The sequence below is a fragment of the Hippoglossus stenolepis genome, chromosome 6 (genome assembly GCF_022539355.2).
Source record: "Hippoglossus stenolepis isolate QCI-W04-F060 chromosome 6, HSTE1.2, whole genome shotgun sequence".
In the NCBI taxonomy this organism is placed as follows: domain Eukaryota; kingdom Metazoa; phylum Chordata; class Actinopteri; order Pleuronectiformes; family Pleuronectidae; genus Hippoglossus; species Hippoglossus stenolepis.
This window is the reverse complement of record NC_061488.1, coordinates 26,747,729-26,760,156: the sequence shown is the minus strand read 5'-3', so window position 1 is coordinate 26,760,156 and position 12,428 is coordinate 26,747,729. Positions and strand designations below refer to the sequence as shown.

Here is a 12,428-nt window from a genome sequence, read left to right as displayed (position 1 = left end):
TAAATTGGTCTGCCTGCTTTCACTTTCAAAGTTAAACTATATTTGTTCATCAATGTTTGAATTGATAAGATCCTGTAGAGGACAGGAGCATTACACCAGTAATGTCCCCTTTACATCAGCTTATACCCACCAGTGCTCAGAACACCATACACATAGTTTACTTTAAAGTTCTGTTAAGTGTTCATACGTCGTGTGCCATAACTTGAAGGTCTTCTTGTTCATGAGCTTTTAACAGCTCATGGTCTTCATCAGTGAACCAAATGAGTTAATTTGCCAGCATGTGACCCGAGTACGGAACCAGGGCCAAATTTATAGTGACGACATTTCTTCTGACATGTTGCATAAACCCAGAAATATATGAAGCAAATCCTCAGACAACATAATCATACATTTCTTCACAACAAGGTGATTTATTTTCCAGAAAAAAAATCAATTTGACAATCATACACCAAACCATTCAAGTACTATCTATTCCTATAATGGCTCTGGCCATGAGCTCAATAAATTAACTTCTTACTTCATTTCTTCATTAAGGCAGACTCAGTAGTTCACAGATTCATCAGATAACCCACAGACAAAAAAGCTGAACAACCCCCAGGTAACCACAATCAGAAATCATATCAAATCAAATCATTAACTGACTGCCAGTGATTTCAATGGACAAAAGAAATTCTAACACAATTTCTATTTCTTATTAATATTTACCAATTGTACCCCGTGTTACATAGTCGAAATAACTCAACGTTTTACAATATAAATGGTGTAGTTTTAATCCAGAGGGACAGCCAATATGTGGGAACTAATGCAGTTAAACTTTCTAGCATGTCATGTTCCTGCCTGTACCGCAGCCAGTGATGTCACAGCAGATGTGTTGTGGAGGACTAAACACCCACTGTAACATCACTGATGAGGACACAAGTGCAACAGGCTTGAATGTTTGAACCATAAATGTATTAATGTATCAAGTCAATGCTCAGCCTTGCTGCCAATTTGTGGTACTCATATCCTGCCCTTATACTCTTTATATTATTTCCTTCTTATTAATGTTTTCATAAGCATGTTGGGTTATGTGATTTGTAACCCAGCATGTCATGTTGGGTTATGCAAAGTATCACTGACACAGTTTCAACAGTCAAGAAGTATGGTCAGTCAGACAGTTTTCAGTGAATGCTTAGCAAAGATATTTGTGTTCTGGGGGGTTAAATTAATTAACTTCTCAAGACAAAAGTAAGAGAGGAAGGAGAAACTCGATCTGTACACTGATGTTTAGTGATGTTTGGTTCACCTGGAGGTTTGTTTCCAGCCTCAGATCATCTGACTTCTGAAGCGGCGTCACCTGTTGGACTTCTGTTCACATAACCAAGAAAATCACTTTGGTCTGTACAGTATTATTGTAACCAATAAAATGTACAGACATTTAAAAAACAAAGCTGTAATAAATCGGTTTCCCTTGCCTGGCTAATCAAGCTTCTGCCAGTGGAGAATAGTGTTTGTGGAAGAGCTGTTACAAAGCTGTTTTGTTCCTTTTGGGGATTTAGTGATGAGTGAAGTCATGCAGAAAAATACTTTCATATAATTGATGACAGGGAAAGTTCAATGAACAGGAAAAAAAATGTCTGAAATAAAAAAAACACATGGAGGGAAGATCTGATTAAATGAGTGTCAAGGCAAAAGGACTGTATTACAGAACAGGAGGGCTCACTGACTGGCTTGATGACTAGTCCGCTGACTGGTTTACCAACTGGTTTGATGTGTATGAAATTGGCCTTCACAGTCACATCACAATTGAACACCAACGTTCAGCTGGGTTCCATTTAACAGCATATATATACAGTATCTATACCTCTATGTGTGGCAGGTCTCCAGCTAGACGTACTATCTAATGTTGTGCAATTCACATTAAAATTCCATGAGTAGAAACAACCCCGACATACCTTCAATCACAACCAAAGCACTAGGTGAGCAGAGGTCAAAACGTAGGGAGCAGCCTTTGAACATCTTTTTCTCTTTTCATGCCATCAACCAACTACAACACACCATGAAAGCCTTCCACGTCTTGTCTGAACAAATACTTTGGCCTTCAGACTTGTACAATCGTGTTTACTTCAAACATACTGAATTCTTAAAGGCACTGAAAGCAGCCCAGACTGCACCAATGGTCATTGAGGAACAAACAAAAATGTAGGAATTGGTAGGATCTAGTGGTGATGTTGCATGCGGGGCACATTGCAACCAACTGAATAGCCCTCACTAATTTTGTTCAACCATGTAGGAGAACCTATGGTAGCCTTCAGGTAAAGGCCCTCTGGAGAGCCAGTCTCTTTGGGAGTTCTGGGCTGTTTCCAGACATGCACAGTTCCTGTGAGACTTTCTCCGCCTGACCTCCAAGTACAAAGTCCGTAGAAGTCCAGGACTAATTTGATGTGTGAACACAGCAGGGGTTCCCCCGCTGAATTCACTGCGAGCGAGTGGGGGGGTGATGACTTTTCTAACATGCAACAGACGCAATAAAAAACCCATCAAAAAGAAAACAAATTTCCCGTCGAAAAAGCTGTCTCATACACGTAGAAGACACAGACGAAGATGTCTAGAGAGTTTGTGTTGTAAAGAAAATCATATGATCCACGCAGCGGAGTTAATATGTCACATCCTGCCTCTGTCTGCTGCACCAACTCTCATCTAAATTTGTTGCTGTGTGTTGCCCGTTCAGCCAGCGACAGGTAAGCTGCATGCAATCTGTGACTATCAAAGGTGAAATGAGTCAAAATAATTTCAACAAAAAAGTTGTTTCATTTTACCAGCAGGAAACTTGAAAAATGTCACCATTCCCAACCAGAGTTTTACATTTTCTTTACACATCTGGGTTACAACAAGTGTTGCATCAACACATTTTGTCACACAATGATTAACATGGTGCTAATCTACAGGTGTTAGCATACTGACATAGCATAGTTAAGACTACTGTGCCTATGTTAACATCATTGTTAGCTCGTTAGCAAGCTAAAGTACAGGCTGCAACAGAGCTGCTAGCTGTTTACCATTTCATATCAAAATGGCTGCCATGAAAAAGGTGTATAGTTTCCATTGAGATCAGAATAAAAAAATGTGGACTCGCTGTTGAGTTGCTTTCCTGAAATGGTTTTCAAACATCAGGAAGAGATCTGCTTTCATTGTCATAGTCTATATGTGAAATTTGAAACATTTGCTGGTTCCAGTTTCTCAAATATGAATATTGGCTGTTTTTCCATCTTGCCTGATATTAGACTAAATATTCTGAGGGGTTACAATATCTAGTTCAGGTTCTGAAGAATTCAGCACATTCAGTTTCATTTGAATCCTACATGAAAGTGTCAAGTCTCAGCATTAACTTGAGAAGGTTTTTTTAAAAAAAAATAAAAAGAATATTGTGGGTGTGGAGATACAACCCTTTACAAACATGGTGCCCAAAGTTTAGGGGTTCAAAAGTAATTGGACAAAAACACATTAAACCAAAAAATTTCTCATTTAAACACACAATATATAATTTTCTTCCACCAGGGGGTCTCTCGATCAAAGTAATAACGAAACATTTTGGTCACAAGGTCACAGCGTGGGATCATGGGAGTTTTGGGTGTATTTACTTACAGTTTCTCTCGATTAGCTTTCCCTTAGTGGTCATGGTTCAGGTTTGTGTTGGGAGCTGAATTATCCACTAATGGCCCGTGAAAATCACTCAACACTTAGTAATTTAATGTTAAAAATGATCTTTGAGGAGCTGCCAGCTGAGCAGTGCCTTTGATTGTCGAACCAAGTCCAGGATATTCTACCTCTTTGTTTCTTAGGTTGTTTTTTTAGTATTGTAGTCCTGTTAAATGATGACATGTCACTGTTCATCCTTTTTATCAGTAAATGTTAGTGTGTCACTTCCAGTGGACAGAATAAGCGCTATGTGGGACAGTTGAGGTGTAGGCTTTACGTCAACAACTGTTCCTGTTCGCTCTCCTCACTGTCCTCTTTCCACCACTTGGAGGTTGATAACTTCTTATTTCATCATGCTGGTCTCTTCATGTGCATTTGCATTGTGAAGTCTTGTGCTCCCCGGTCAAACTGTCTTTGAAATTTTGGTTATTTTTTAGAAAGTGTCCAAACAAATCTTTGATATTTGTGACAGATTTTTGCTTTCTTAGACCTCATTATTTTTTCCTGACTTGCATGGTCACCTCTTTACTTTTCATACTGACAAATAAGTCCATCTCAATAACCTGTAGGGTTGACACTGAAACAACAGCTGAAACAACAGCTGCCCAAGAAACATTTAGTAACCAAGTGTCCAATTACTTTTGTACCCCAGAAATTTAGGCACCAAGTCATTTAAAATGTAATGCTGAAGCACAGAACCTGAAAAAAAAAAAAATCCAACTGTCAAAATACTTGGTGTAGATCGTACTCAGCCAGTTTTAACCTCCATGCCTCTGCAGCCTCTCACCAGCAGATCTGGAGGAGTATCTCTCCACACATCGCGGGCCCAAACAAAGAAAATGTCTGAGACCGTTTCAGATTCAGCACCAGCATACCCATGTTAACATCTTGCATGCTGCCAAAGCTCAAGCAGAACCACCGCTACATGATGTATGTGTGCACAGCACTGCAGCGTTCAAGCGGCGCTTGTGGTGTCGCAGCAGCCATCCTCACTTTTGCTGGCGACCTGGTGAAGTCAGAAAGGAGGTGAGGGGTTAGATTGATTTATGAGCTGGGAACCTGACTAACACTACCCAACCCATCCACACTGCTTCCCAGGAGAGAGGAGAATACACAGACATGCTGAGGACGAGAAAAGTGTGAGTGTGCCAGAGAAAGGTGACAGGTCAATAGTGAAGAGCCAAAGCCAACCCATAGATTTCTTGTTAATTTAATTGAGTGGTTCAATATAAAACATCATCAAAAGGCAGGAAGAAAAAGGAATAGCAGAAAAGGTTCCTGAAAAGTGAGCACACAGTCCACACTGATCAGAGAAGAACGTTTACCCTTCAGCAGAATCTGCCCTAACGGTCCATCATGTCAACATGTTTTTTAAAAAGGACATCTGTAAACAAGTAGTCGTTTCACATGACAGCAGACATTAAGGATTGTTAGTTAGCACCACCACACCACAATGAGTTCCAATTTAGGCTTCTATCGTTTGCAGGATTAATTTGCTTTGGGTTGATCCATGACAACAATCTCACATGAACAGTAAAATGTATTGTAGCTCACAAGGAAACAGACAGGGTGGAAACAAAGCTGCAGGTTATCTAAACCACTTCATTTGGTGGTCAATTGTGAACACTCAACATGTGAATACTACTCTCTTCCTGCACAGCAACAACTGTGTGCAGACAGTTTGGGTGATAAACTTGAGCCTGTCAGTTTTTCCCAATGTCGTTGTGAGTACTCTATCATTACTGATGGTACTGTTGATCAGACCTATAAAAATCAAATACCAGCTGTAGTAAATAATCAGGGAAAGGACCATACCAATGTTAAGGATCATGTACTATAAATCATGATCATCTGTCTTCACTGCAAACCAGTGATGTAAACAGATTTAAGGGTTTCCCTGGCCATCAGCGAGTCAGTGCTCCCCATTGTGTCAGTTCCAGTGTGAGGGTCAGCATTAAAGCTGCTCTTACCCCTGCCAAAGTCAAAGGTACTATGTGGAGGTTTCTTATAAACAAACTAAAGCTCTAAAATGATTTTAGCTCTTTAGTACACATTTACAGAGTTAACATCCATGTTTACACTGGCCTGCAGTCTTCTTTTTCCTGACACCACCCAAAAACTTGTTGCATCCAGTGACTCAATATAAATAAAGACAACATGACTCCCAACAGTAAAGCCAAAACATATGCATTGCCCCCTGGTGGCTGGCTGCAGTCATAAACCCCAGCTTCTCCTTGTTAGCACATGGGAAATGGATCAAACTAAAAAGTGCGCCATCCATCCATAATTTATTCTGCTTAACCTTTAAGGGGGAGCTGGTGTCAATCCCAGCTGACATTGGGCGAGAGGGGGGTACTAGACAGGTCGCTAGCGAATCACAGGGTCAACACTTACATTTACACCTATGGTCTATTTTGAGTCTCTAATTGTCCTAACCCGAATCTGCATGTTTTTGGACTGTGGGAGGAAGCTGGAGAATGTGCAAACTCCACAAGCCCCTGGCTGAACTGGGTCAGGTGTATCAGCAGGACCACGATGCCATGGAATACTGCACAGACTCTGGCTCCACATGATGTCCCCAATACAAGATGGCAGCACCCATATCCAGGGTATTTTAGCTTCATTTTTGTACAGTGGGGGGAAGTGGAGTCATACATTTTTATACGCAGTTGCTGGTTGCATTTAGTTTCACTGTCATGTCCTTGTGTGTGCACAAGATGTAGACCCTAACAACATTACTCAACAGATCACCTTCAATGTGCAGCTTTGAACAGTCTTACAACCCTTAGCTTGTTCTGAAAATTCCTTGTAAAATTTGTCCTTTTTTTGTAAATGGAAAACACTGGTATGTTCCCTTAAGAATGCTCAGACAGGACAATGTGAATGCTGTCACAAAGTGGCATTAACGCAGTGAAACAATCACCTCCTGACGTGAAAGAAAAAAATGACTCTTGTGCTTGTTTTTCTTCTATTGCAATCAGCAAATGTTTTACATTCCAAACATGGAACAGATGCTGTGCTAAGATGACGCCATACATCAGATGGTTCATTGAAACTGTGAAGTCTCTGACTCTGAATGGAGGTTGCTACTCTACTGCCTTCAACTTCGATCACATTTTTCATTGCTCACTTTTCTTTTAGAGAACAGCTGCGGTGAAAAAACGTTATCAGCCCCACCATTGAACAAGACCTGTGGAATCATGTTTTGTGATAGGGGGAAGGCGAGGTGTGTAAGGCTATTGGGCCAACCCACTCCAAGAGTATACCACATGAGATAGGAAGTACTCACCGAGAGGGAGCACTCACCGAGAGGGAGAAAGTCAAAACCAAGAAACCAACCAACAGAGAGAGCACTGAGAGAGAGAAAGAGGAATCTTTGCCAACACACGCAAGTCAAAAAAAGACAACAAACAAACAAACGGAAAAAGATGAGCATAGTAGATCAGTTTGCAGTTTTTTGTTTCCATTGCCACAGTTTATACCTTGCTCCTGAAGAGGGGCTTAGCGCCAGGGCCACAGTACTCGTTGTATATGAGCTTGAAGAGGAAAAGATGGAAGAGAGTTATGAGAGAGGCCACGCTGAACCAGAAAAGGAAGGGAAGGCCTGGGTATCTTATGGCCATGTGCTCCTCATGGGCCAGGATGGCCTTAAGGTGGAGGGTGTGGCGCAGGTCTTGCAGGTGGCGCAGGTCTGTGGAGATGTAGAGCAGCGGTGTGATTGGCTGAGTGACCATCACTGGGAAGGTGTGACCTTTGACCTCTGATGTCAGCTCCACAGGCTCATTGAGGCAGCCCGCCTCGCAGGCATACAGCTTCACTGGTTTGTCCTGCTGCTTCACTGACACATGAAGAAAAGGCTTCCCCTCCACATCCAGCAGCACTGCCAGGTTGATGAGGTCCTGGTTGTAGTGGATTCCTCTCAAGGCGTAGCTGTTGTGCAGCACGTCTGGATCGGCCTGAAACTGAAGGTGGTTCTCTGTGAACTGAAGGCCACCAAAGCTGAGCACCATGCCCTGCATTGCTCCGTGGGCCCCAGCTGCAACGAGTACCTTGCAGCCTCTCTTCTGCAGAGTCAAGGTCCATAGCGTGACCAGTTGCAGGATCTGGGCGGTACTGCTCACCCGCTCGGGCCACAGGTTCTCTGCATGCATGGTGGCATGGCCACTGAAGCAGTGGTCAGCGTAGTTGAGGCTGGACTCCAGCCGGGCGCTCTCCTCGTTGCTCAGCCTACGGTCCAGCAGGGGAGCCGCGGAGGATGAGAGGATGTAGTAGAGGGTGGTGTTCACCGTGCGGCTCGATGGCGTGTGGGAGTCTGTGATCTTCCTCATTTCAACACCTGAATGAACGAAGAAGCAAATGCAATGATTTATTACTGTGAATGTAAGATGATGCAATTAGACAAAAACACCATCTTAACTCAACCTCCACTTACTGGCTTTTCTAGAGCTTTTGGCTTTTTTATAGCACATACATTGTCCCTAACATTTTTATTGTAAACCTTCATTAATGTACTTGGGGAAGGGGATGATGATTTGATTTAATTGATAAAACCTGTGAATTCTGATCATGATCTTGTCAGCAGACCCCTCAACTATTTACAAAATAACACGACTGCAACAACACAGATCTTTCACATGACTCTGTATCTACAGTCATTAGAGGTCTCTCCTTTTTGACTTGGTTTACATCAGCAGATCCTTTTAGTGAACAGCAAACTCCCTATATGTGTTTCTTTAAATCTGTAATAAGTAGCTCTAACACATTTGAATATGTTAAATATTGACCAAAGCAATAGAATAATTTGTGTGTTATGTTTTTGTTCATTACTGTAATTTACATGAAATTCTGACCATACTTTAATTTAAACACAAATGCTTTTACTTATTATTTTTTGAAACTGGTGTTTGCCAAGCCCCACAGAGGCTTATAGGTCAGTTTGGTTTGGTGGATGGTAGGGATGGGCGATATGACTTCAAATCAATATCACGATTATTCTGAACTTTTACCTCGATTACAATTAATGAAAGATGATTCTGCATTACAAATACGTGTTTCAAAAACTCTAGAGCGAATCAAACAAACAAAGTAAACTTCAAGTCCTGTACGGGTCCTTATAATTCATGATTAGTCGACAGGGTCAATGTGAGATTCTTGGTTCTGTTGCATTTTCTTCAATACCAGTAATAAGCAAAAGTATGGTGTGATAATCATCAACATTCATACATGGTAAACTGTGACACTGGGTTACCACTAAAATCCTATTCACGACTGAGGTGAATAAAATCGGGGAAGAAAATACTAAAGATATAAAACATTACAATACAACACTAAAAAGACTGAAGGACATTTAGAGCAGGGTGGACATTTTTTTTATGTCTTGTGACAAACTACTGTGACCTCATCCCTGGAGAGCAACAAACCATTTCTTTCAAAATACAACAAAGGTTACTGTGCTGTATTAATCAGGTTTATATGTTTGCAAAATGCCTTGGCCTTGAGTCAGAACTGTTGAGGCAGAGGCAGGATGTAACATATTAATTCTGCTGCTGAGATCTCGTGTTTTTGTTTAAAGCACACAGATTCATATTGAAACTTGTTCAATAGCAACCATGTGAAATCCTGCTTCGTCAATGGACCATCAAAACCACTACACAGTTATCACCATGCCTGTATGGGATACCATCCCATACAGTGCCAGTCATAACATTGGTAGTATTCCCTTTAAGTCTGTCTCAACAGGAAGAGTGTGCATGTGTTACAAGCCAATTACAATAATCAAAGATATTTTGGGCTGTGGTTCCTGACTCGTTGCTGAGATCAGTATTTATCTGATGTAGCATCACATCACTAATTCTTTATAATCTTGTTGAACAGCAATAAGTGATTAGTGCATGGTCAGGCACATGCAATATACTGGATAGTGTATTCAAAGAAATTCAACATGTGTGGAATCAGAATTCTAAGATAAATGTTTATTCTATTGAGTTGGCAATGAGCCTCTACATAGCAGTGGCCATTCTTAATTTCTGCTCCTTTCAGACTTTGATGCTGCTATTTTGTCTTTGCTTCTAAAAAAAAGGAAGATATTTTGTAATTTTACCACTTGACCCATGTTTGACCATATTGGAATCAATAAGAGCTGAAATCAATTAGCAGAATTGGACCAGTCAATTACAGAGTCTTTCTAAAAAAGTTTAAACTTTGTTCACACACTATCTTAACTAAGATATGTTCCATGTTTCTCATATTGCAAACTCTGCATGTCAAATTTCATTAAGATCTGTGATGGTGCGGCCCAAAAGTGTGACATGTGAACAATATGATCACATGATTTAATAGAACAGAAACACTAGAGATAATGTCCAGTTACTAGGTTAAGTCAGGCTGACGATAAACTGTAAATAATCAGAAGAATTGTATTAAGTGTATTGCTATTTTCGGGGGCGGGGGGTGGTTTGTTTGATGATTGACAAATGAACATGTGATGCAGATAAACACGTGAAGTGATGTCCGACAGAAGAGGGGGGGATATAAGTAGTTAATGTTTGATGAGCTCAGTTTGATTGAAATGTTAATTTATAAATCAAGAGAAATATTGAACAATGTGAACAATATATTCATAAAAAGACATCAAATCTGAGGCTTTAGTATATATTTATCTTTCTGTTGTTCTGAGCTGAACTGATAGAACAAGAGTAAAAGCATCAACACTGTCAGGTGTTCTGTGACAATCACAGAATCTTAGATGAATACAATTCACTTTTCTGTAAGAATATCTGCTGCTCTTTCATGTTTCTCACTTTACTGTAAACTTTGCTGTCCCTGTCAGGATCCTGTAGGAATGACGAGTCGGTTTTTCCAGTGATCAGATTGGTCAGTAGTAGATGGGCTGTTGACAGGATTTTATTTGATCCTCTAAACCATTTTACAGGCTTTTTTATTGCCCTTCCACACATTTAAGGCAAGTTTGAAGTACTTCACATTGTCTGAAAATGTTGATTTTATTACCACAATCATCTCATTATGACTCATTATAGCATGGTAATATACTTTAGTAGTGTGTAGTATGTGTGGTTTGTAGTAGATGGATTAAAATCTAATGGAACTTCAGTGTGGTCCTTTAAAGCACAGCACCAGTTGCTGCTACTGCTTCAGCTCACCTGAAATGAAGAGATCCATCCACGCTTGCTGGTGATCTACAACCAGCTCATCCACACTGGCTCTAAGCAGCTCGCCCAGTTCCTTTTTGGCTCCTTCTCTGAGGCTGATGAAGGTCTCCTCCAGCTTGGAGGGCTCGATGGGCTCTGAGGTCCACACCACTGACACAATGTTGTCTGTGAACTCTGACTTAGCAGAGACTTGAATCCTGCTGTTCAGCTTCTTGGTGACCACCACCACCAGAACCATGCGATTATTCTCCACAGGCACTCTGCCAGAGGAAAGCAGTATTTCCTTTTCCTCCAGTTTCTCCACACTGGTGGAGAACTTGCTACCAAAGGAGGGATTGCCAGAGGAAACGTCCAGGGAGGTGGGCCTGTCAGACAGGTTGTTGATGTGGATTCGCTGAAGATAGACGTTGGGTCTGCTTCTGTGGGCGATGAACTCCTCTCTGATGGTGACACAGTCCCGGGATGACTGCAGGGAGGCACAGCGCACCGACAGCACGGAACCTTTCCGGAACCACAGCATGCTGGCCTGAGCCTCGGCCCGCTTCCCCTCCAGGTGCACGCCGACTCTCGGTGAATATTCAGTCGGGTGGACCGGGGCTGAGCCGGGCTGCGAGGACGACGCCACCCACAGTTTGTTCGAGTCAATGTCAATCAAAATGTGGCCATTGCCTGATACAAACGGTGTGTCAAGTTGTTCCTGAGGTGTGCTGTATATTCCCTCTCCTCTGTCTACGAGCGACTTCCACCGGTGGATTTCCGCCTGTAGACACTGTCCTGCCGCCCCGCCGGGCATGGCCGAGCTGCTGAAGAACCTCCACCTGCGCTCCGCTCCCAGGTACCAGTAGAAGATGAGGAAGAGCAGCAGTCCAATGAGCAGTCTTCTCGCCCAGCTGCTTGACAACAAGCCCGGTAGCCCCTTTAGTCTCTGCTGGAGCCACATTTTGTGTTAGAATGATGGATGCCCAGCCACGAGTGGAAACGCTGCCCACGGGGTATAAGTGTCAGGGTGTCACATTGAATTCGTCTCCCGCTCAGAACATGTTCCGGGCTCAAAGCTGGCAAACTGGCTTCGCTAGCTTCCGGGTAGGTTAGCTTAGCTAGGTGGCTAGGGCCGTGAAGGAAAGCTGTCGGAAATCAACAGTTATTTCTCGCATCGTGGTTGCAGTCCTCTCACTCGCCGGGTGTGTATGACCGTCAGCACGGGGTCACATCTCAGCGGGTTTCGTTTCTGACTTTGCCTTCAGCTTGGAGAAAGCCACCTGTCGCTCCTCGCTGCAGCGACTGACACTTCTGGTATGTCACAAGTGTCGTAAAGCAAACCCGCACAGCTGTGACCGGAAATGTCGCAAACACCAGTTTGGGTTTCTGAGTACATATGTTTTATTGAATAATGTGTATTTGAGTTGATACATACACTGCATGAAAATAAGAACGCAGCACTTTTTTATATTAAGACAAACTATGTCTTCGAGTACTTTGAAATTAGTAAATATTGAAGATTTTGTTGGAAGTGAACTATATTATTGTTAAAATCTATATGAATGTGACATCCCTTTTATTGCTTTACCTTTGCTTTTACTT

General features: G+C 42.0%; 1 protein-coding gene across 1 annotated transcript; it reads right to left on the bottom strand.

Annotated features, from left to right (window-relative positions):
• Nucleotides 1–386: 386 nt before the first annotated feature.
• kiaa2013 (KIAA2013 ortholog) lies at nucleotides 387–12,161 on the bottom strand. Its single transcript, XM_035158901.2, has 3 exons — nucleotides 10,839–12,161; nucleotides 7,161–8,014; nucleotides 387–4,684 (listed from the first exon to the last, which is right to left on the bottom strand). The coding sequence occupies exons 1-3, from the start codon at nucleotides 11,785–11,787 to the stop codon at nucleotides 4,634–4,636; spliced, it is 1,854 nt and encodes a 617-aa protein (XP_035014792.1). The 5' UTR covers nucleotides 11,788–12,161; the 3' UTR covers nucleotides 387–4,633.
• Between the last annotated feature and the right edge of the window lie 267 nt (nucleotides 12,162–12,428).